Source organism: Hakea prostrata, chromosome 2, assembly GCF_041222555.1.
Source record: "Hakea prostrata isolate BN-2017 chromosome 2, UWA_Hpros_2, whole genome shotgun sequence".
NCBI lineage: Eukaryota > Viridiplantae > Streptophyta > Magnoliopsida > Proteales > Proteaceae > Hakea > Hakea prostrata.
In genome coordinates, this window is record NC_142601.1 from 35,191,371 (window position 1) to 35,215,615 (window position 24,245).

General features: G+C 39.0%; 1 protein-coding gene across 2 annotated transcripts in view; it reads left to right on the forward strand.

Moving 5' to 3' along the window:
• LOC149024255 (protein HIRA-like) overlaps nucleotides 1-15,213 on the forward strand; it is a 37,782-nt gene extending 22,569 nt beyond the window's left edge. The window contains exons 9-10 of one of the 2 annotated variants that reach the window (XM_089144563.1): nucleotides 14,296-14,413; nucleotides 14,507-15,213. In XM_089144563.1, the coding sequence (XP_089000689.1) occupies nucleotides 14,296-14,413; nucleotides 14,507-14,848 (460 nt within the window). In that variant the 3' untranslated portion in view covers nucleotides 14,849-15,213. The remainder of the gene's footprint in view (nucleotides 1-14,295; nucleotides 14,414-14,506) is intronic. The other variant, XM_089144564.1, reaches the window with a different exon arrangement.
• The last annotated feature ends 9,032 nt before the right edge of the window (nucleotides 15,214-24,245 follow it).

Below are 24,245 nucleotides of genomic sequence, written 5' to 3' on the forward strand. Positions count from 1 at the left end.
TTGCCTCGAGATGTAGCTCTAGTATGGTGTAAATCCTGTGTTGCGTGGGTGAACTGACTCTTGCCTGTGAATCTCAGTGGTCGTCATTCCCCTTGACTCTCATGTATTGGTGGTGGTGGTCTGTCCCTAAGATTAGCTGAATCTTAATCACGAGGTCCAACACCCTCCTCATCCCCTCTATCATCATCATCATCATCGTCGTCATCGTCATTGTTGGAGGCTTGAGTCGCATCATCCTTAGTGTCGGACCAGACAATCAAATACTCACTCTGGGTGGATGCACTAGGGTGTGGCACGAAGGGACGGGCGGGCGCTGCATGTGCACTCCCCTCCTGGGCCATGAAGTTTTCCACATCAGCCCCCATCTCCTCTGGCAACTGTCTACTAGGACGACCTCCCTCCTCATCCAGCAATGGCTCTTCACTGTCTCTGATCCAGTCAACTACTGGGTTATCATCATCATCCACCTCAAATATGTCAGCCAACTCGATAATATTACTCTCTCTGTCCATCCTTTGTCTAATATGATTGTCCCTCAGTCTTATATCATAGTGTAATTAGACAAGGTTCTTTAGACGCTTCACACCCAATCGGTTGCGCCTCTTTGAGTGGATGAAGCTGAAGGTACTCCAATTTTGCTCACAACTAGTGGTAGAACATGTCTGGGAGAACACTTTACTTGCAATCGTACTCAAGTGGGGTGAGTCGCATCCAAATTGCAACAACCATTCAACTGCAACAAACATAGACTCCAAGTCATTTCAATACTTAAATAACTAAGTTAAAGATAGAATATATAATAATTAAATATACAATGAATGAACTTACCCCCTGGGGCGGATTCTCATCCCAATACGGCCACACAATGACCAAAGCTCCCATTGGGATCCCTAAATGCCTTTATCTAATATATATAAAGAAAAAAGAAAAACAATAACTAGGTTAATAACTTAGTATAAAACTATGCATTGTGAATATCAAATCACAATATCACCTCTATAAGGATGATTGCTTGTTTAGATGGATCCGGTTCCAACTTCTCCACTACAGTTTGGACGGCATCCATAAAATCGTGCTTCATCCCAAGATTGTCCTTGTAATGGTACTTGTCGTGTAAAAGTATGTCATAAAAGGGAATAGTTAATACTTAAATATTTAATAGTTTGATAATATAATGAAAATTAAATTGAATCCTAGACTTAACAACTCACTAGCTTTATGTAGTGGATGCTGCAAGCCTGCAACGTAGACTCCCATCTAACTCGAATGATGTCGAGGACTTTCTTGTTGCCGTGTAGGTAGACCTGAATAATTTCTTGTTTCATCCTATCTACTATAGCCCATATGTGTGGTAGAGTAGGTCTTCTCTGTTGATTTACCATCCTTAACACATACTACAGGCTCAAGCATCTTCATCGCTATCCTCACATTATGCCAGAAATTCTCATTGAGTATGGTCAACTGTGCTCTCCTTTCTCATATGGATGAAGAACCCTCCCAGTTAAACCACTGCTCTGATGCAAGCATGCTCCTAAAGCCAATCTTTCTACTCTCAAAGCTTTGCAGTGCTATCCAATAGGTAGCAAATCTTGTTATGCCTGGCCTCACTAAGTCACCTTGAACTTGTCCCTCATCATCTTTTAATGCATATGTGTGGTTATTAATGAAGGTGCTAACTTGTCAGGCTTGCTCCATGGTCTTCTTCATAAGCTTGACCTTTTTGATGTCCTTTAGCATTAAATTAATGCAGTGAGCAGCACATGGAGTCAAAAACATAGTTGTCACGGCGACGAGGTGATGCAAAGCAGTTTTAGCTAGTTGAGGAGATGAGTCGATGAGGGGTTTGAAGTGAAATTTTTACTTTTTAGTGTACATCTCATGCACTAATTCATTATAAATCTATCATATCTTATATAATAAAAAAATTAATATTAGTCATTTAGCCTACCTCAAGTCATCCAAGATACTTCAAACCACACATAGTAGGTCCTAAATAATTCCAAGTATCATAATATCATTAACAAGAATCAAGATACGATAAAATGTGACTAAATAGTAAACATATGGATGCATGAGCAAAACAAGTAGACAGCATACTTCATTAAATGTCACCTCCACCAGCACCTACAACTCCACCTCTTCTACATTGTTGAGCTGTAGCCAAATATCCTCACAAGTAAAAGAAGAAAATGAAACAAAGTATATAGCCAAATATCTAAATAGAAAGAAAGTTTTAAATATTTAAGCAAACCATCCCACTTATATCTAAAATCTTATGTCCAAATCCCAAATATAATAACACATTGATATCCAAAATTCCCAATAAAAATCCACAATCCATATCCAAAATTCCCAATAGGAAAGTATAAGTCAGCTAGTTATAATCATCATCAAGCAAATTGGTAGCAAGTGGGAGATCTTCTCGAAGTTGTTGTTGCTCCGAAGAGGTAGACCTTAAACCATAATCATCCACAATGTTATCATCATGCAAATCTTCCACTTCTTCCATGTCTCCATCAAGCCTCGAGTCATGTTCCTCAACCACCCTCTCCAAAGACCTTCGACGTGAGTAACATATATTAACTCTAGCAGATGTAGATTCACGTGGTTGACATCTCCTCGGTTTATTCTGGCCCTCAAGTGATGTAGATGCCCGTATAGCTTTATCAACAATGCTCCAAGTAAGATCACCGTTAGGATTGACTAAATCATCATGCTGATTAACCATCCACTCACTGCTCCAGTCAAGCTCATCAAGAAGTAGTGGATCATAAATCGCCTTTCATTGAACCTTTTTTGAAGATGGTAATTGTACTGAATAAAAACTAGATCATTCAACCGCTCATGTTCCAACCTATTCCTCTTCTTGGTGTGAATCTGAATTCGTAAGCAATTGAAAAGAATCCCAAGTCATTCTTCTAAATTTAAATTTAAAAGTGTTTTAAATACTTAAATCACTTAATACTTACAAACTTAAATGTGCTCCAATTACGTTCACAATTAGAGGGGGAATAACAAAGGCCTAGTATACTCTGTGCAATCCTTGTAAGCTCAAAAGCATTTCCTCCATGTGTATCCCGCCATGTAACTATATAGTATATAAAGAAAAATAGGTTAACATAAAAGCTAGAGTTATAAACCAAATAAGTATAACTAAAAATAAAAAACATACAAGTAAAACTTACGAGGACTCATAGTTGTCTGCTGTCTGATAGCCATACTTGTGGAGAAAGGACCTCTACTTTGCTTGTATTCACTTGCCTGGTGCAATACCTTATCTTGTAGATGTGCATCAGGTACTAGTCTTCCAACAACTTCATTGAAAGACGTTTGGAGAGAACTGATCAACTCACAATCATTTACAATATTTAAATTGTAGAACTTCCTAGGATTCAACAATAAGGCTGCACTATATAGAGGTCTCTCCATTTGACACTCCCATCGCCTATATTTGTATGACTTTCTTCCAGAGTAGTTCTTTGCCTCCAAAATTATCTTTTATTCTTCTCTTAGCCTCTTGCATGGTTACAAACACTTCAGGCAATGCGGGTCTTTCATTAGCATCCACAATCCTCAATACAATCATAAGAGGTTGTGATGCTCTAATACAATCCTCCACACCATGCCAAAATGCTGTAGAAAAAAGTTGTTTCAGCTACTTTCTTCCCTGCTTCTGTCTTGGACAAATTGGAATTTGTCCAGTCCTCAGAAATGAGGAAGTGCCTTAAGTCATCCTTGTGTTTCAATAAGCTTTGCAATGTCAAGAACGAAGTGGCAAACCTAGTCACCGCAACCCTCACAAGATCCCTGCCATTTGTCTTCTGTCTTAAGGCCTCTAACAATCTTGTGTGCCTATAAATGAAAGTGGTTATTCTTTTCCCCTGAATTATCACCTTCTTATATTGTTTCAAATTCTCAATGTTGTTTAGCATTAAATCAAGATAGTGGGCTGCACAGGGAGTCCAATATAATGTAGTCCTCTTCTCCATTAATAATGCCCTTGCTGCTTTGTAAATTTGAGGCATTATTAGTCACCACTTCAATTAAATGCTCTTCCCCAACTTCTTCAACTTTGTTATCCAATAACTGAAAGAGTATTTTTGCATCTTGCACATGGCTAGATGCATCCATAGAACCAAGGAAGAATGTTCCCTCTGGACAATTGACAAGAAAATGGATGAGGTGCCTACCCTTTTTGTCAGTCCACCCATCAGACATGAGTGTGCATCCATACATCTTCCAATACCTTTCATAATTTTTGCTCATCTTCATTTTTCTTTCTTTTGCATTCTTCAATAATGGCACCCTGACTTCATGGTAAGTTTGGGGGCTTATACCCAGAGCCATATTGTGCAATAGACTCGATCATCCCCTCAAAGCTTTTAGCTTTAAATGCATTGAATGGAATGCCACACTGGTACATCCAATCAGAGATGTGGTTATCCACTCGCTTCTTTTCTTCCGCGGATCTCATTCTATTCAAGATTGTTGTTTGAGTAGCACCCTTTGCCCTCCTTTCTTCAACTTCTTCAGGTGTGAGTCTAACATGCATAACCATGGGACCCCTTACAGGTGCCTTATTGAGGGCACTTTTTTAGTCTCTTTGATGCAGTCCCAGAGCTTGGTTTCTTGGAGCACACCTCAGACCCTACACTAGGTAATGTACCTCCTTCAATAGAGGTAGGAGTAGGATGTTCTTCTCCAATTACTGGTTGAATGTCATCATACTCCTCATTATCCCAATCAGTAACAATGGTCCTCTTTTTATTTTTCACCAACACTGCATTCATCTCTTGGGCAATTTCTGCAGTGGTCTTAGTGCACTTCACAACATCCCCATATCCACCCACTAGATGTTGCTTTAATCTTCTAATTCCTCCTTTAAAATTTCTGTTGTACAAAGTGCACCTGACTGTATTTCTATCAGCCACATCTGGCCAATACCCATATTTCCACCTTGGGTCATTTGACTTGGCCTTTCTCTTCGGGTCTTTTGAGGGGTCATAACTACCTTCACCCCTCACTAGGAATAGGCTGACTAGCAGCAGCCGCTGGATTATCAGTTGAGGGCCTTGAGGTCATTGTAAATAAGTAGTAAATATCTACAATAAAAAACATGAAACATACACATATAATCAGCCAAAATTAAAAACAATAATAAAATTGATAATGATACCCTATAATTAAAATTGATAATGATACCATATAATTTAAATTTTGCACCATACCACACCACAATAAAAATCTTATGCATTCATCTAATCATCTCACTTGATGATAATCAAGCTTCTATTCTGAAAAAGAAGAAAAAATTATGAAAAAATTGGTTCTTCAGCTAAAGGTCGTTTTTTTTTTTTGAATTTCAGCAAAAACTATAGAAAAAAATACACAGAAGCGAATAAACAACAATAATCAGTAGACTAGAAGCTATTAAGCTAATATTAGCTTGTCTCGGTTACTTACAAGTTATAACATTGTTAATACAAAGAAAGGAAAAAAAAAAAAAGAACTCTGGCGATTTAGTGATTAGTGATTATTAGTGTTAACAAAATCATCGGAGTTTACTGATTTAGTGATTATTAGTGTTAACAAAATCTGTTAACACTTAACAGAGAAGAAAAAGAAAAGCAGAAGAAAGAAGAAGAAACATCCCAACCTTCGCCTGAGACAATTCAAAGAACCGCCGGATTCTGCTGTCGTTGCAAGCCTGCAATTGCAAAGGCATTTGTAATTTTGTTCCAGACTTTTTAGGAGAAAAAAAAAAAGCAGAAGAAAGAAGAAGAAAGTGAGAGATAACATTCACCTTTGCTTGAGATGCTGCCACTGCAACTTGAGAATGGTCACTACAAGTGGTTTGTACCAAACATTTTAGGAAAAAAAAAAAAAAAAAAAAAAAAAAGAAAAAAAGAGGAAGAAGACAGAAGAAAGAAGAAGAATGTAAGAAAAAAGCATCCCAACCTTCGTTTAGATGTTTTGATGCAATGAATCGCCAGAGGGTTGCTGCCGCTGCAAGCCTGCAACTACGGTTGTTTTTGTACCAGGTTTTGAGGAAAAAAAAGAAAAAGAAAAAAGCAGAAATAAGAAGGAAGGTGTCACTGGCTGTCGTCGGTGTCGTCGTCGATCGAGAGGAAGAGAGACGTTAGGGCTTGATGTATTTGGGGCTTTTACTCGACTGAGTCGAGTTTAATTCTAGGTATTTTCCCTTTCTTTTTGGTTAGTGTAACAAATGATCCCATGTAACACTTACATAAGTATTCAACCATTAGTTGATTCCCAATTGGAATCTAGTTTTCAATTCATTTTTTGCCTTCTATTTGGAATCATAAAGATTGTGGTTTTTAAAATCCACAAAGGCGGTTGCCTAGGGGTCCAATGCGTCTGAGGCGTCCGAGGCATCGCCTCAGAGCCCAGGCGACTGCCTCATGGACTCTAAGTGAGGCGATACTCGCCTTAGGGTCTCTACGAGTGCCCGGACGCCTAGGCGACGCCTTGATAACACTATGGACTCCAAAAGAGCCTATATCTGTCCATCCATCAAGGCATCAATACAAAGTTATTAAGTGTACATGTAATGTAAATATATGTATTTAAAAATGAAAATTAATACTATATGTTTTGATACCTGGAGTTCCCTTGCATCTTCAACCCGACTTTCTTATAGTTGGAGCCATTATCAATCTCATTCTCCACTCCAACCTCCTTGACCACTTGCTTTAATAATTTATAAATGTATTTTCCATCCATCTTCTCACCAGATGCATCTACTGACTTGAGGAACACTGGTCCTCCCATCACAATTCGACATGAAATTGATGATGGATTGTCTAGTTGAACCAGTCCAACCATAAACCATCAACCATCATAGTCACTCCATAATAAGCCCATATGGGCTTTAATCCACTAATATACTCATTTAACTCCTCATGCTTAAGCAAATAGACAAAATATATCTTATATGGAGTAGGTCCCTGTACACCACTGCCAACCCTGCCTATCTCCTCAATCGTATCCCTGTAGTAGGGCCCTTGGGTTGTATGTGCTGGAATACTATGGTAATAAGCCCATTTGGAGAAAGCCATCCCCACTTTCTCCTTCACACTCCCCTATAAGTGCTTCAACTTTTTCTGCTTTTGCTCAGGCCTCCTAAATAGGGCTGGGATCATTGCAAAGAATCTCCAGATCCGGATCTGTAGGATGTGCTGATGAAGCTCAACCCCTTGTTGGGGCCCATGGGATAGGAACTTCCTGCTTGACACTCTGACTTCTCCTTATAGGGACTTGGGAGCTGCGTGTGCCTCTCATATCTGTTGGCTCTTTAGAGGACCCACAATCCATAGACCTCTGTTACCTCCTTATGTCATCAACCCTCTGCTGCTCCCTACTCATCATCATCGCCCTCTTGATTTGTTCGGCCTCTGAGTCAGGGTCACATCCATACTCTCCTAGCTCCTCTAGATCATAATCCTCGGGCTCTTGAAGGTCATTCAGGCATGCATCCTCAAACTCCTCCCTCTGTGTTCTCTTCTCTTTCCTCTTTTGCTTTCCCCCACTCAAGTATAAGGCCATTGCCTTCTTGACCTCTGAGGGCACCTTTTGGCACCGTACTACATCCTTGTTTCCACCAGCTAGATGCACCTTCAGTCTAGTGGCCCCACTTCCTCTTATTTGTTTTTTGTAGTAATTTTACTCGCTCTTCCTCCTATCAGTTGTCAGTGGCCTCCCGTGTTGCCAAGTTATGTTTGATATCTTTGAAAGAGAGTGCCTAATACAAAAAATACACACTAAGTATCTTGAAAATTTCCACAATATGCTCCAAAAATTACATATATGGTTCTAATAATAACCTCCTATTTTTAAATATAAAAAATATAAGTATTTTTTTAATATCTAAATAATGTAAATATATAAAACACACTAATTACCTTAAAAAGTTCCATAACATGCTCCTAAAAGTGCATATATGCTTCCACTAATACTCTCGTATTTTTAAATTTAAAACAGAAATTAATTAGTTTTTTTTTAATATTTAAATATTTTTAAAATTATTTAAATATATATTAAATATATAGTAAAAATAGATAATTAACAGAAAAAAATTTATATGGTGTCTCAACTTTTACATACATTAATTTGAAGCTCATACATCGGCTGTACATATACATTTTTAGCAATATACATAATTTATAAATTTTTAATAACAAAAAAATAAAAAAAGTAGGAAGACCCAAAAATTAATTTTGACACTACAAATTCATAGATCAACACTCTAAAGTAAACATACTTAAATTTGGAAGCAATCCAAGAAGATTTAAGGTACAAATAAAACAAAGATAAAAAAAATGAGGAAGTTGGTTACTCACCTTGCAAAATTTGGGAAAATCCACAAATGGAGGACCAAATCTATAGTGTTTGAATGAAATGAAGTTCTAGAAATTAGGTGAAAAGAGGGATGAAAGCAAAAAAAAAAAAATAATTAAAAAAAATAATTCAAAAAGAGGTCGAAATTTGAGAGGCAATATGGGTTGAAATACCGATCGAAAACTGTGATTTTATAAATTGCGTATGTATCATTTTGGCCCAATATGAATTTCGTGTCATATCGACTAAAATTCCGTATCTTTTTGATCGATGTGAAACATTTCGTGTGCTTATTATCATTGTGTTTCATTTCGCTTTTGAAAATTGCAGATATTACGACCGAAATTGTCCAAATTCGGTCAAATTTTCTTTTATGGTCTAGTGCCAACTCTTTGATATATTTATTGCTGGAAATATCCTTGATCCATTGATAACAAGTGGGCCCAAATAATTCAATGGGGGTAGTTGCTGAACCATAGCACATAGTTCCAGCAACAACAAAGGCAACAAAAAGATAGCAAAGATACTATTGGAAAGTACAGTTTCAATATTGCCCGCATGTAATCCTTTTGTATAGATGTTGGGGCGGTCGGACACTAGGATGAAATAGGCCGACTAATATACCCAATGTCGCTGCTGCAATATGATGAGAGGCTATCCCTCCTGGAACAAAAGGATCAAAGCCATCCATGCCCCATCCCGTATTTATAGGTTGTACTTTTCTGATTAGTCCATAAGGATCGGACACAGGTATTCTTGGACCATACAAGCCTATTTGAAGCAAGTCACCCCTTAAAGAAATAAATGAATTCCAAAAATCTTGGGCAAATTCAAAGAGGGTTTTCTTGTATGCTCTTCACAAAATATTTCTAGATCCCAATACAGCCAATGCCAGATAGTTGCCAAGAAGCACAAGCCAGAAAAAACAATATGTGCCCCGGCCACGCCTTAGTAACTCCAAATACCCGGATTTGTTATAGTCCCCTTTGTGATACTCTAAACCCCCCTCCCCTGAATTGGTTATTCCTAACTGACTCATGAAAGGTATAACAAACATACCTTATCTCCACATTGGATCAAGAACGGGATCAGAGGGATAAAAAACTGCTAATTCGTATAGAGCCATCGAACCAGCCCAACCAGAAACTAGAGCTGTATGCATTATATGAACTGAAAGCAAGCGACCGGGATCATTCAATACGACTAAAGAGGTTGACCTTCTTTAGTATTTTAGTCTTAGGGGGATTATATTTTCATGGAGATTCCATTAGATCTTTAAATATTTATTTGGTTGGTTGAGATTATTTATAAGGGAATTCTAATTTATAAAGGAAGCCCACTTAGGTTTAGAGTCTTTTAGTAGGCTATAAATAAGCGTACTCTTTCTTTGTAAAGTTAAGTCTGATTATTTGAACAAGATTATTGGAGTTGAGGATCGCCGTTCCTGTTAAGAGGGCCATGGTTGAGTTAATAGGGAACTTTGTTCTTCAATGATCAGCACCAGCACTCTGTCTAGCACTCTTCTTCTAGTACTCTGTATTCTTCCTGAAATTCCAGTGACTTTACGGGTAAGTACACAACTCCCAGCCCCCTACTCCCTTCTCTACCACCATCGCAGTATCTCCCCTTCCCTTCCTGTTCAATCCCAGCAATCCCAGCCCCCTCCCTCACCTCCCAAACCCATCGCCACCCTCCCCAACCCTTCCACTGTTCTGTGCAACCCTAGATCCTACCCCAACCTTGCTGACACACCTTGGCAGCAGCACCTGCAGGCCCTACGACTCCCCTGAGCTCTTCCCCCCCCCCCCCTACGACCATTCCCAACCCCTTCCCCCACCTCTCCATTTCCCTATGACACCCTCCCTCCCTCTTCTTCTCCTTCGTCTCCTGGTGTGTGTGTGTGTGTGTGTGTGTGTGTGTGTGTGTGTGTGTGCGCGTGCGTGCGTGTGTCTTCCTTACTGACTTGCAGCGACTGAAAATCTGAAAAAGAAAAGAAAGAAGAAAAAGAAGAAAGAAAGAAAAAGAAAAGAAAGAAAAGAAGGAAGAAGAATAAAAGAGCAAAAAAGAGAGTTCAAGATTGCCCCAGATCTTTCAAGATCCAACCCCTAGCAGTCCAAGTGTCATTCCACCCACCCAAACCCCAATCACAAGCTTCCTTTTCCCTTCCCATCTTTCCTAGTGTAATTTTGGATACCATACTACCAAAGGATTCCATCTTGGGTTTTGATAAAACCTTAAATTTTCCCTTTTACCCAATTCATCCCTACCCATCTGATATTTTGATAACTGAGCTTTCCCATAGTAATTTGATATCTCAAATGACATCCCTTAGATCCCATTAATTATTTTCTAATGTTTTCCTATCTGGTTCAAGCAACCCATAGGCAACTCATAAAATTATTGAGTTACTTGCTGGAAGATCCTGGGCAAGCCCTTAATTTTAGCGAAACCATTCTAGAAACCCTAACCCTAAACTTGGGTTTACATCTTCATTCTCTGATATTGGCTTGACAGTTGAAGGTGAGAGAGATTGAAAGAATATAGGTATCCAACAAGTTCAAACTAGGAAAATGCAGGCTATTCTCAAAGGGCTAAAGCATTGCATTAGAAAAACGGGGTTGCAGTTCTTCTTGAAGTCCTCATGGAAATGGAGAAACAGGGATGCAGGTCTTGAAATCAGATGAATCTTGGAGTTTTTTTGTGCTACAGTGGTTGGCTGCAAGGGTCTAGGTATAGGTTGAATGCATTGCAGGTCTGGGCACTAAATACTGTGATTAGACAACATAGTTGTCTTAACATCTGTGGCGACCAAGGTTCTGGAGTGGGCCTGGACACAAGGTGACCAAGGTGATCACGGCACCTAGTTGAACATTGACAATGATGTTGGGAAGGTCTAGCAGGGTAGTAGTGTAGAAACTGTGCTGCTGTGCTGTTGACGGTGGGTGAAGGAATTATGTTTTCTAACAGTATGGTTGAAGTTGGAAGGTTATGTGCAGCTCTGCATTGGTATTCAAGGTTATTTATAATCATGACTCCACATGGCCACAGGTTAGATACTAGTTTAGGTGCTAATGGTGGTGTCATGAAGGATTAAATGTAGTGAAGGACCACATTTCTTCTCAGAATCCTGGGTTTTACCCTAAAAATGCTGGGTCTCTATGAGAATATGGGATAGGTGTTTCCTCTTCCCATGTAAACTCCTTTTCAATCCTCCCCTCTCCTAACTGCCCTGAGGGAAGGGAATTTACGGCATAATTCTTGTCCATCACAGGGTTACAACTTGTACTTAATCAGAAATAAGAGACTCCTATCCTAACTCTTTAACTAAAATAACAAATAAAACCAAACTCTGTGTTTAACCCATGCGTACTGTGGTCAAAACAAGTAAAAGACTTGAATTAGTAAATTACTTCCAAGTTGGGAGCAGTTCATGGTTTGAGCATCCAAAGTGGGTCTTGCACTTCATATGGGAAAAATTTCATCCTCGTTGACCTTGTGAGTGGTCTAAATACGATGAAGAACATAACGAGGGTAACACTCTGTGTCTTTGCTGTTGATTTTACCTGGTTCATGTTCTGGCTTTAGATCAACTGTACCTAAGCCTAGGTGCTCTTCTAGAACATAAGGTATTAGAAAAGAAAAATCCTTATCAATGTCAGACACCAAATGATTGGTACACTGAGCACTGATTTGTTCATATCCTGTGCACGTTGAATACTGAATGAGAGTCCTTGGCATCACAGTAGGTCAGTTGGATTGAGTTGAAGAATATGGTCTGCTGGGTCATGAAGATGCCATTTTGCAATTATGCTGAGGTGGAGAATATTTGCTGGTTATGGACCGGTAACCTTAATGTTGCTGAACAACCTTTTGTACTACCACTGATTGGGACTGTGACTCACTAGGAAAAGTGTCTCAAGTCAATTGAGTGTGATGAATTGCTTCAGACTTTCTTCTACCTGATATGTATGTCATATGTGTACAGCATCTCAATTGCGGCCTGACTGGATGTGAGTGTAGGTGTAGCACTGACGAAAGGGGTGGAAGGGTTAATGTAGAGGATGTGTATTTTTTATTTGACTTCTATCTTGGAACTCACTGCTGGTGTTGGCACTTGGCAGTACAGTGGCTTGTGAAAGAGGTTAGGGAAGAAGAGGAATGTGATTAGAGGGAAGGATAATGGATCCTTTGGCTCTGATACAGAATTGGTGGAGGAGCAGTTTGGAGAAGGAAGGATTCTGAAAAGAAATTTCCAGGGGAAGGAGAACCACATAATCAAACAGAATATGATCCATGTAGCTGACCATATTTAGTTGGAATAAGTTTATGGTGGTGGTGGTGGTTGTCACTGTATTTGTTGTTGGGTTACAACTTGTGTTTAATGGTGTTATGCCATTTTTCACCAGGTGACCCAGCTCTGGCCTGAATGGCATTGGGTCAACCAGCCTGCTGCTCCAAACCAGACCCTTCTGGAATAGACCAGGGTGCTCGATCCTGACTGGCTGACTCTTCAGGTTGGTTGGGAGTCAGATTGAGAAAAAAGGCCCTAAAGATGTTATCTGAAGATTGTGAATCGCAGCTCGGGGGCTCCAATGACGGCTGGTGTAAAAGGACTACCAATTAAGCACCATCTCCATCACTAGCGTGAAACCTGGCTCCAGATCCGAAAGGGAATGCAGCGCACCCCAATTACCTTGGGATTTGGCAGCTTAACAAACTCTCCGCCTTTCGCGGGATTGGATTGTGTAGCCTGTTTTGGAAAGCCCTAATTGACTCAGATCCAATGATTGGGAAAAGGGGGAAATCTATGACAGCTAGTGATTCAACGGTTCCCACTGATCTGTCACTCTATTTAAACCCTGAACCTGCTTCGCTCAAGGTAACGAATGTTTACTTCTCAATTGCTCTATTGATTCTGCAGTCCGGAGCCTTTCTTAACCCAAACTTCGGAAAGTGTTGTTTCCACTTACTGACTTGATTGTTGGAGGTGGCTGTCCTTTTGGTGGCAGGTTCCAGCCTGAACCGGATTGGCTCGGTTTTAGATGCACAAATAGGATAATAAAAAGCTTCTATTTTCACTCTGATACTGAAAAACAAGTAAAAGCAAACTCTTAACTCCTATGTACCAAAGTTGGATCAGTCTTTGATTTGGGCCTCCAAAATTGGTCTTGGTTGTCTTGCCAATTTTCACCTCTCTAGATGAGAGTCATGTAATCAAAGAGAACTAATGTATTTCCGTAAATTGTACAGTGGAACAGGATTGCGGAGTACCATTTAGAGGAAAGTTGAATGCGATTGACTCCACTAGTTATAGAATTGAGAAGTGCCATGCTTCCACAAACTATAAATATTATCGAGTGCTTATGAGTACCAACTCTCTTCATTTCATTATTCCTTTCATTATTTTTTCTCCTCTTTTTTTTTTTTTTTTTTTTTTGGGGGGGGGGGGGGGGGGGGGGGCGGTGGTGGTGGATTACTGAAATACTGAATTGGAACATTGTGGTCTTTTACAAATTTCAAATGAAAGGGAAGGTAAAATGGTCATCCTACATTGATGTCTGGCTTGCCTATATATCTGAATACTTGAAATACAATTGCACTATTGTATTGTAAAATGCTTCCCACCATTTGTATTGGATGTTTGTTGAGTAAGTTTTTACATTGAGTGGGTGCACATACATTCGAATTGCCTGCCTTAAGTCGGCCGTATTCCAACATATCATGCCATTTATTGTTTGTTGAACTTCATAATGATGTACAACCTCAATGTTTCACTTCACATTCCACAGAATCACAAGTAGTTGGGGATACATTTTGATGTGATATGATATAATATCGAATTTACAGAGCATTCTGGAATGTAATTTTCATATGCTATGTAGGTAGCTACTTTGGCTTTCTAGTCATGTAGTGTATGCTTCTATTTATTTACTGCAGAGAAGCAGATGAATCTCGCTTACGAGAAGTTTGTGAGAGCTTTCTTGGGCCTCCAACAGGGATGGTGGAGTCCACGCCATCAGATGCCAAGAATGCAGCGTGGGATCCTTATGTGCTGGTAAGGCTTCTGTACTCTCTCTCTGTCTCTCTGCCCTATATGCTCTCGTTAATTGGCTCCATGGCTCAAGCTTCCATCGTTGGCCTGCCGTAGGGAATGAAAAAACACAAACTCCTAAGAGAGGATATTTTTCCAGCCATGGCTTCAAATAGAAAGGTGCAACGGTTACTCAACGAGTTCATGGATCTCCTGTCTGAATATGAAAGTACCGAAGTCAATCTGGATCAGGCCATCCCAGTACCATCATCGATAGAAATGGATACTGCACCACCATTAACAGGTCAAATAAGTCCTCCCCAATTGGCGAAGGAAACAGGTGTATCTTTGACTTTGACAGATCAAAGGGATTCTTCCACTCTAGTGAAGGGGGCTGCTGTACCATCAACAGATCAATTAGATTCTTCCCCACCTGCAAAGGATAATAATGGTTCTTGAAGAACTAGGAGCTGAACTTGCTCCAACTTCTGTATTATACTGGAGGCCTTAAAACTTACACCTCCTTCCAAAGGTTATATTGGTGCTCCACTTGTATCTTTTTCAAGCTTTTAAATCTTGGTGTACCTTATATTTTGGTTTTCCTTCCTTTCACTCCCTCTGGAGCACCGCCTCGTTTCCACCAGAAACGTGGTCGGAGATGTACAATTGTGACTGTATCTTATAGTTGGATTTTGAGAATTACGGGTACAGTTTTGTGAATTTAATTCGTTTCAACATTTTGCACCCACGTGGAAGGATGAGTAAATCAGGCTTACCTTCCCTGACCCTTTTGATAGTTTGATTTCCCTGCCTTACTATTAAGCGATACTCGTTTACAAACTTCGTGCAATTCAATGCAGTTTTAAGTCCATAGGGATATTACATATGCCGCCAGCAGGAGTTGAACCCATGACCTCTCCACTGAGAAGCGGGTTCCTAACCATCCTACTACTCCTCCATTGGTTGTTTGATAATGTTTCTATGCTATTAATAGTTTTCTTGCAGAAAAACGTCTTTTTTGGTGTTTCTATGCTTAAAAGATATTTTAGAACAATTTTGAGTGTGATAAATACGTTTTAATCAAGGAACACGCCGCAATATATCACCTTGTCACTCTCCCTCCAGTGGCTCGAAAAAAACAAAACGTCGACGACATATCGGCCGATATATCGTCAACCTCGATTTTTCAGTACTCATTTTCTTTAAATATCGATAATTTCAGTAATCTCCCGAGCTTTTAAAACCGGCGCGAAGCGGTGTTGGGGCCCCCCAAAAAAAAAAAGCAGGCAGGCGGGGGGGCCCCCGGAGGGGGGGGGGGGGGGGCGGGGCGGGGTTTTTTTTTAAAATTTTATGCATATTCTCCTAATTCCTTTAATTTTTTCGGTTTTTTCTCTTTCCACATGTGAAATGTCACTATTTGGCCCCCCGGATTTTTTAAAATTTTATGCATATTCTCCTAATTCCTTTAATTTTTCCGGTTTTTTCTCTTCCCACATGTGAAATGTCACTATTTGGCCCCCCCCAATATTGTGAACAATTTTTAAAGGTAAAATGATGGGTATAAATGTCATTCATAATAAAAAAACTAATTCATCAATCCCTATTTATTCTCCCCTCTCTTCTCTCTCATCTTTTCTTCCTATTTATTCTCTCCTGTTTCTATAAACGTGGGTTAAAGTAAATTTTTGAAAAAAAAAATCTTATTAGGTATTCAAAAATCAAAATGTTATTTTAATTAAAAACTAACTCTTCAATCCCTATTTATTCTCTTATCTCCTCTTCTCTATCCTCTTTTTTTCCTATTTATTCTCTTCCCTTTCTGTAAGCGTGGCTTAAGAAAATTTGGAAAAAAATCTACTCCAAAATTAAGTCTCTTTCTCTTTCTCAATTTATTTATTGTTTCTTTTTTTTTCTCTCTTTTCTTTTGTTATTCTTTTTAATTTGATTTTATATTCTATGTTTCTTTATTTCTTCTGCAATTTTTGTTATTTGATTTTGTATTGTGAATAAAATGTCTATAGTTAGTAGGTAACTAACTACCATTGATTTGCATCTCTTACCTAAAAAATTTTTTTGGTTTACATCTCCTATCAAAGAAAATTTTGGTTTGCATTTAACTTTTTAGGGTTGAAGTCATGTGTATATATTTTTTTTATATTGTTGCTTTAATTTTTCGTATATTTTGTCGAAAAAAAATATATCATTATCAATAATTCATCATTTTTTTCAAATAAGTGTGGGCCCCACAAAATATATGTGGGTCTATTATTTAATTTAATAAAATAATTTAGCGGTGAGACCCCAAATAGAAAGGTTACTGGCTTTCATTCTTCGGCCCCCCCCACTATTGAATCCCCGGCCCCCCCACCACAAACAAGCAACCAGGCGGCCGCCCCCCCCCCCCCCCCCCCCCCCCCCCCCACACATTGGCGGGGGGCGGCCCCCGCCCCCGCCCAGGGGGGCCCACCCGCGGGCGCGCGGGGGCCCCCGCCCCCCCCCCCGCCACACCACACCCCCCGCACGCCCCGCACCCCCCCCCGGGCCGCGGCGGGCCGCCGGCGAACGCGACGCGGCGACACAACAACACCGAACAGACACCCCCCACTTCTTTAAACCCCTTTCCTTTTCTTTTCTTTTTTTTTTTTTTTCTTTTTTTTTTTACGTATTTGATACATGACAAATGAGCCACATAAATAACTAAAATATATAATAAAATAAAAATATATATAAAATATATTTTTATTTTTTTATTTTTTTTTTTCATATTTACATTAGTTTATATGAATTTTCCAAACTTCCAGTTTTGCCCGCATATAGTTGGACATGTGCCAATTATAAACTTTAGGTTAGGTGATGTTTTAGGTCAAAATAACACCCCCAATGTGTTTATTGGCCTCAAATTAGGTTACACGTCAAATTTCATGTCAAAATGACCCCAAATACCCTTTGAAACAGGGGTTCGATTTTTCATCGAACCCTTACCAAAAGTCGAGCGACTTTTGGCGACATGTCGCGCCCACTTCCGTGTCGCCGTGTCGCCAGAGTCCGACACGGCGACACGAGTCGACATGTCGAACCTTGCTTCCACACAATTTCTGGGGCGACATGCCAGAAGGGGAATACCAAATACTACACTTCCCAGGGAATTCGCAACACCAAATCATACTTCAACACCCCAAATGGTAAGATTTTCACTCAGTCCTTGCCATTGGATCTCCCCATCAAAGCCATTGCAAAAGTGACATCATCATGTAAAACGTCAACTCAATGTAGTAAATCTGCGAAACTCTTCACAATTTTGCTTGGGTGGAGCGTCATTAATGCGCTCCACCGTGCAGCCAGCCGTCCGATGAAATCGGACGGCTGGCATCATCTTCCCATTAAAAAAATCAAATTTTATCCAATAACACCTCAGAAAGCCTGTATCCTCAGTTCGGTTCGGTCCGATGCAAACCCAGCGGTCCGTCTGGGCGGTTCGAGTGGGTTAGTATAAGATTGTTATATACGTTTTTATATAACCAAACCCTATACGTATACGTATATACATGAATAAATTTAAATTAATGTATAAACAACGATTGTTTCAAAACATTACAAAACAGCCCTCAACATCAACCCCTGTTCTTCACCCCGCCCATTTCATTTCACGAGCTGTGAGCCAAGTAGGAGAAGAAGAAAGAAGCAGAGAAATCAAAGGAGAGAAGAAGAACATTCAGGCTTTACCTTTGATTTGGCAGAGGAAGAAGAAGACGAAGCAGAGGAGAAGAAGAAGAAGCAGAGGAGAAGAAGAAAGAAGCAGAGAAATCGAAGGAGAGAAGAAGAACATTCAGGCTTTACCTTCGATTTGGCAGAGGAAGAAGAAGACGAAGCAGAGGAGGAGAAGAAGAAGCAGAGGAGAAGAAGACGAAGCAGAGAAATCGAAGGAGAGAAGAACATTCAGGCTTTACCTTCGATTTGGCAGAGGAAGAAGAAGACGAAGCAGAGGAGAAGAAGAAGAAGCAGAGGAGAAGAAGACGAAGCAGAGAAGAAGACGAAGCAGAGGAGAAGAAGGCCTAGGAACCTGGTTCGTTGAGGTTCAGCTCCACCTTCGATTTGGCTTCTCTAGGGCTGAGAATCTTTGTGCGATTCTTCCTTTCCCTCGTCGTAACATCTCTCGCTCGAGTTCTTTGGCTCTCGGAAATTCAAATATTGCACTATCGCTGGTTCGTTGAGCTCCATCGCCTTCCTTTTCTAACCTTCGATTTGGGTATTTTCACACACACCCATTTTCGCAAAAGGAATCCAACAAAAAAGGTAATGGTTCCGGGTCTCTCACACTTCTCTATCGTTAAGGGTTTGGGTCAAATAGATCTTTGTGTTATTTTCTAATAGGACTAATGATGCATTCTGCTGCAATGTATTTGTAACATGTGCAGCAAGACCCATTGCCCTTATAGTAAGAAGGTCAAGCGATTGATGTCGAGCTAAAAGCAACTTACAAGATCATTGAACTAAATTTGGAAAGTGAGTATTCTATTTCCCTGCAACTCTATGTATATTTTTATCCATCCGAGCGGTTTAAGCTACAAAGAATGTCATCGTCTCAGTTTTTCATTCACACCATGTCATTGTGCAATATTTTTGTAGAATTCCTTATGTTAGTAAAAGCAATACTACACATTTCATTTGGGTCCGCTCTCATCAAATTGCTCTCTTGTTTGTAATTTCACATGTAAAATACTCTTGGACTTGATGTTTATTTATTCTGGTAGATATCCTGTTAGAGGGCAAGGATCCATTTTGTTGATGCTATGTAGGTGCTATTTTCCTGATGTACTGGGCTACTCCCAAAATCTTATGATTTTTGTTTGCTCTTCTTTTTTTCTTCCTTCTGCATTTTATTTCCCTTTCTGTGGACCTAGGTTTTCCCTTTTTGGTTTTGAAATGATCCATGTAGCTGGCCCCATTTAGTTGGGATAAGGCTTAGTTTGTTGTTGATTTTTTGTTGTATTGTTTTATTCATTTGTAAGATTTAAAAAAAACTAATCAGATGATGCTCTTCTACACACTCAAACTAATCATTGTGTTGGACCATTCTACCTTTAGCTTACTTAATAATTACAAGTGGGTATAGTGAAATGGGTGCAGAAATTAGTATTCTTTTATAATTATCATATTGGGTTTTATAATGATTATTTGCTCCCCCCTCCCTCCTTTCTCTCTCTCTCAAACACCCTATCTAACTTCTCGGACTTCTCCCCTCTTGCCTACTCTTGATGGCGCCCCTTCTCTCCCCTTGTTCCACTCCTCCAACCCCTCCCTCCGGCGACGTTTATCCTTTCCAACCATGCCCATTCAGCCTAACCCACAACCCCCTCCCCCTCCCAACCCACGCATATTCATTTACAAAAAGTGTGTTGAGTAGATTTACGTTTCAAGTACACTTTTGTTAGATTCATAAACGGTTTCTTGTTGTATTTGGAGTTTATACGAGTTTAATAGACCATTATCTCATCAGAATGCTTGAGATGGATTTATAATATATATGCGAGATGGATTTATAATATATATATATATATATATATATATATATATATATATATATATATATATATATATATATATATATATATATATATATATTGGTATGTTCTACTTAAAATCACTATACATGGTTTGGTTAGGGAATAAATAATTTAATACTTTACGGTTTGGCTTTTGCCTTAGATTCGAATCTATATTGAATTGTATTTGGTTTGGTTTTCTTTGGTTTTAAAAAGTCGATTCTGGTTCCAAATTAACTCCCTTGAATTATCTAACTAGAAGAGCTAGGCATCATTGTGAACACTGGAATATCTCATTTTCATGGAACCCGAGGTTGTCAAAATTGTTAGCATACTTTTGAGCAAGGGTGGACAGATATACATACTTTGTCCGTGCTTGGCACATTGGTAGGATCCAATTGTGTGCAGTGGCCAGTGTCTTTGTTTTTGGCATTCTGGTAATATGTAAATTCATGGCCTCCTTATGGGGTCTATTTAACTGCATTTCATGTATTCATGTATAGCTTGACATCTTTCTGGCCCTTGTATGTTACTCTATCAGAAAAAGAAGAAAAGTAAGTGTGGGCTGTATCCATTCTTTTGTTGTTAGTTGGTTGTATTTGGCATTTTTCGAATACAATCCAAATGAGTGTGTGTTGTTTTATAGGGCATACTTTTGTCTCAGCCTATTGAATGTGTAGTTGAACTCTTGTATTGCACAAACCAAGAAGCTGTTCAGATTGTTGGATGCAAAACCTTGACCATATTCATTCATAGTCAGGTGACTGTAGATATTATTGACTTATTTATTGTGATTAGGCACTTGAAAATCTTTCCATCACTTTCTGCACATCACTTTCTGCACATTGGAAAAAATGTACAGTTATTTTAAGTCTTCATGTAAATGTCTCAACTAGTAGGGATTAGCTCATCTAGCAAGGACATACGTCATAATTAAAGAGGTCAAGAGAGAGAGAGGGGGAAAAAGATGTAGGCTTTTGATGTGTGGTTCGAAATTTCGGTTCATGTTGCCGTCTTGCCCTTCAGCGAAATGACTGAAGCTTTTGATGATGCAACTTCTCGGGGGACGGTATTGAGATATATGTGGTTTTCATTCCCAGGGACCTTAGTCATCGCCCATGCACTCATATTTTCTTCTTTTTATTTGGATGAAGTCCTTTCATGTCGATGGCTATAGAAACTCAGATTTCTGTTAACACATACCTTCTTAGAAGATGCTATCTTTAACATATTCACTGTTCAAACCAATGCATTATAATATTTTGAATATACAACTATTCGGTGGAGTGTCGTAATTCTCAATGGAGTCATTTACAATAATAAATTTTGAAAACAGTAATATTTGAAACTTTGATAACATCCATTTTTTGGCTAACAAAAGTTGGTTTTCCAAATGAGGGAGCAATAAAAATGGTGATGACAATGTTGTTGATGATATTGTGGCATTTAATAATTTGGTTGTTTGTTGTCATACCGTGTATGTACTTTAGCCTAGGGTAAGATGATTTTAATTGCAAATAAAGGTTTTATGACCTATTTGATTTAGTGATGTACCTTTAGTAACATGTGGAATCTTTGAAGAAGTGGGTCCTCAATCTAAGATACTCAAATGCTGATGTTGTTATGCAATCTGTGGATATTTTATCGCTTCATTCGTAAATGTTTAGAACTTAAACTACTTCACTTTGATAATTTTTAGATTATTTTCCTGTTTTTTTGTTAATGGTTTGTATTTTAAGTTGTTAGGGTTTGTAAATTTGAAGCATTTTGGTGTTAAGATTAGAGGGTTATTTCCCTCTGTTTGTGATGTGTTGAGTGTGGGTGGATGCTTGGCACATGGGTGTGGAAATGTTTGTCTTTAATATGAATCGTTGGGGCTAGCTATCAATCCGGGCCAATGGTTGGCATCCAATTTTGAATAACTAATGTGTGGACTGAATGTTTTTCATGGATAGATTGCTTGTCTTCTCTCTTTAATGTTGTCTAATCTGTATAATTAGTATTTGTTTTGTTATACTTTACTTTCATTTTAATAGTATGTTGTTTAGCTAATATGTTTTCTGATCCATGCAGCAAAAAGTACCATAACTCTGACCCAAATATGGCTCCTAAGGCAACCACTCAACGAAAGGGGAAACGGGGTAAAAAGGGAAGCAAAAGCAACAGGAATTCGACGTTTCACATTTGGTGGATGACGATGCAAGAGCGTCATTTACTCTCATTAATAAGCAAAGTATAGAAGAAGGAAGGGATGTAGACATCCCTTCCTTTGAGAGAGGAGGTGTAGCAAATAGGTTTAAGCACATTGGGTGGGAAAACATACTTAAGTTACCTCCTAATTTTTATTACCAGTTGGTGAAAGTTTTTTATTCTAATTTGAGATTCAAGGAGGAGGAGGGAAACTTATATGCCCTGTCCAATGTTAAAGGGGTGGATATTGCATTGAATATTCATGAGCTGGGGGATAGGCTAGGAGTCTCAAGTGAAGGACAATTATATTTTTGGGAGCCTAGGAAGAAGTTTGATCACCTGATTGATGTGGGTCGCACTTATAATGATATAATGGTTCACTACACGGGTGACACCCACGTGAAGTTGAAGGACCTGAAACCAATTCCTCATGCAATTGCTTACATAGTGCAACACAATATTATCCCACGTAGAGGTCACTGTGAACGGCTGAGTTCTTTTGAAGCCTGTGTCACCCATTGCATTCATTTAGGGATGCCGCTCAACATGCCGTACATAATTCTCAAAATGATGAAGTATGCGAAGATGCCCACAATCATGCTCTCCCATATGGTAGACTCCTTACCCGCATCTTTATTAGCTATGGGATTGATCTTGAGGGGGAGGATTGTGAAAGTGGGAAGAATAATAAGAAGAACAATGATGTTAAAATCCATGGAAGAAAATTCCATCTTGAGAATGTGGATGTAGGAGTGCAGCCTCCAGATGTAGGAGCACGTGCTGGTGATGGTGCATACATCAGTCAAGCTAAATTTGTGGGTTTTCAGAAACAATTATCACAAACCAGTGGTCATATGCGGAACATGATTCGGCGCGTGGACCAAATCGCCAAGAAGCTGCACCTCCCAAAAATTTCGGACTCGTCATCACCATCAGAAGCTGAATAGGTTGACTATTTTTGTTAAATTTAATTTGGGTGTTATGTGAATGGGATTATTTGTTTGAATCCTTTGAACAATGGTTATTTATGAGACAGATAACAACATGTAAGGTTCCCAGTTCCTTTATATTTCTTATATTTAGTTATTTGACTATACTATGTGTGAGATACAATTAGAATATCACCTATTGGTTTTCCTTGTGATATCTAAGTATACTATGTGTGAAATACATATTGATGTCATGTTTGTTTCAGTTCTGCAAGAATAATGTTTTATTCTCACAATACCCATTGTTTAAAAGAGCTGATGATCCAGGGGCTTCAACTTATGAGGGAAGATGTTGAAGGGATTTCAAAATAGTTACTTCAAGTACTTTGTCTTTGAATTTGCTGATTGTTTGTAAATGATGTACTAGGTGGGAACTCATTGGTTATAATAACCACCATATGTTAGTCAAATCTTATGTCAATCTCAACCATTAAGTTTGTCACAGATTATGGTATTTAACCAAGTTTGTCAGGTATTAGGGTAGTTAACCAAATTTGTCACAGATTGGGGTATTTAAGCAAGTCTGTCACGGTTTGGCAAAACGCCTGTTGTTTAAGTTCATTTATATAAAAGAGATGTAATTTTGTGTTTGTAATACATGTTTATAATAATATCCTTATATGTTAAAGTTTTGGTGTTGGACTTGCACTGTTTCTTTAATAGGTACACATGCAAATTCGGACTCACTTTGGATTTTTTCTATTCCTTATGTGTACGATCAATTCAAGATTGGTTTCCTTGTTTTGTATGATACGCGGTGCATTTGATGGTGACAGACGGATGGATGACTTGAAGCTCCTTTGCTGGCACCTTATGTGGTAGAATCTTTGTGAATTGGACGAAACTCAGCCCTTGTGGTGCACTCTGTGCCCATATACGAATAGGCGTTGAATGATCACCCCTTTAATAGGCACCATTGCTGTTGCTTCTATCTAGGAATTTTCCATTTAGCACCTGAGTTGATGTAGGAGCCACCCTATGTTCAAAGTAAACATTCTCTACCGATCGATTGTATTCTTATATATCTTTGGAAGTATCACGTAAATAATTTCTCTTACTTAATATACTCTCTCTTTCCATCCAACTTATTCAATCCTAAAATATAAGAAACTGAGAATCATTATTTGTTTACTA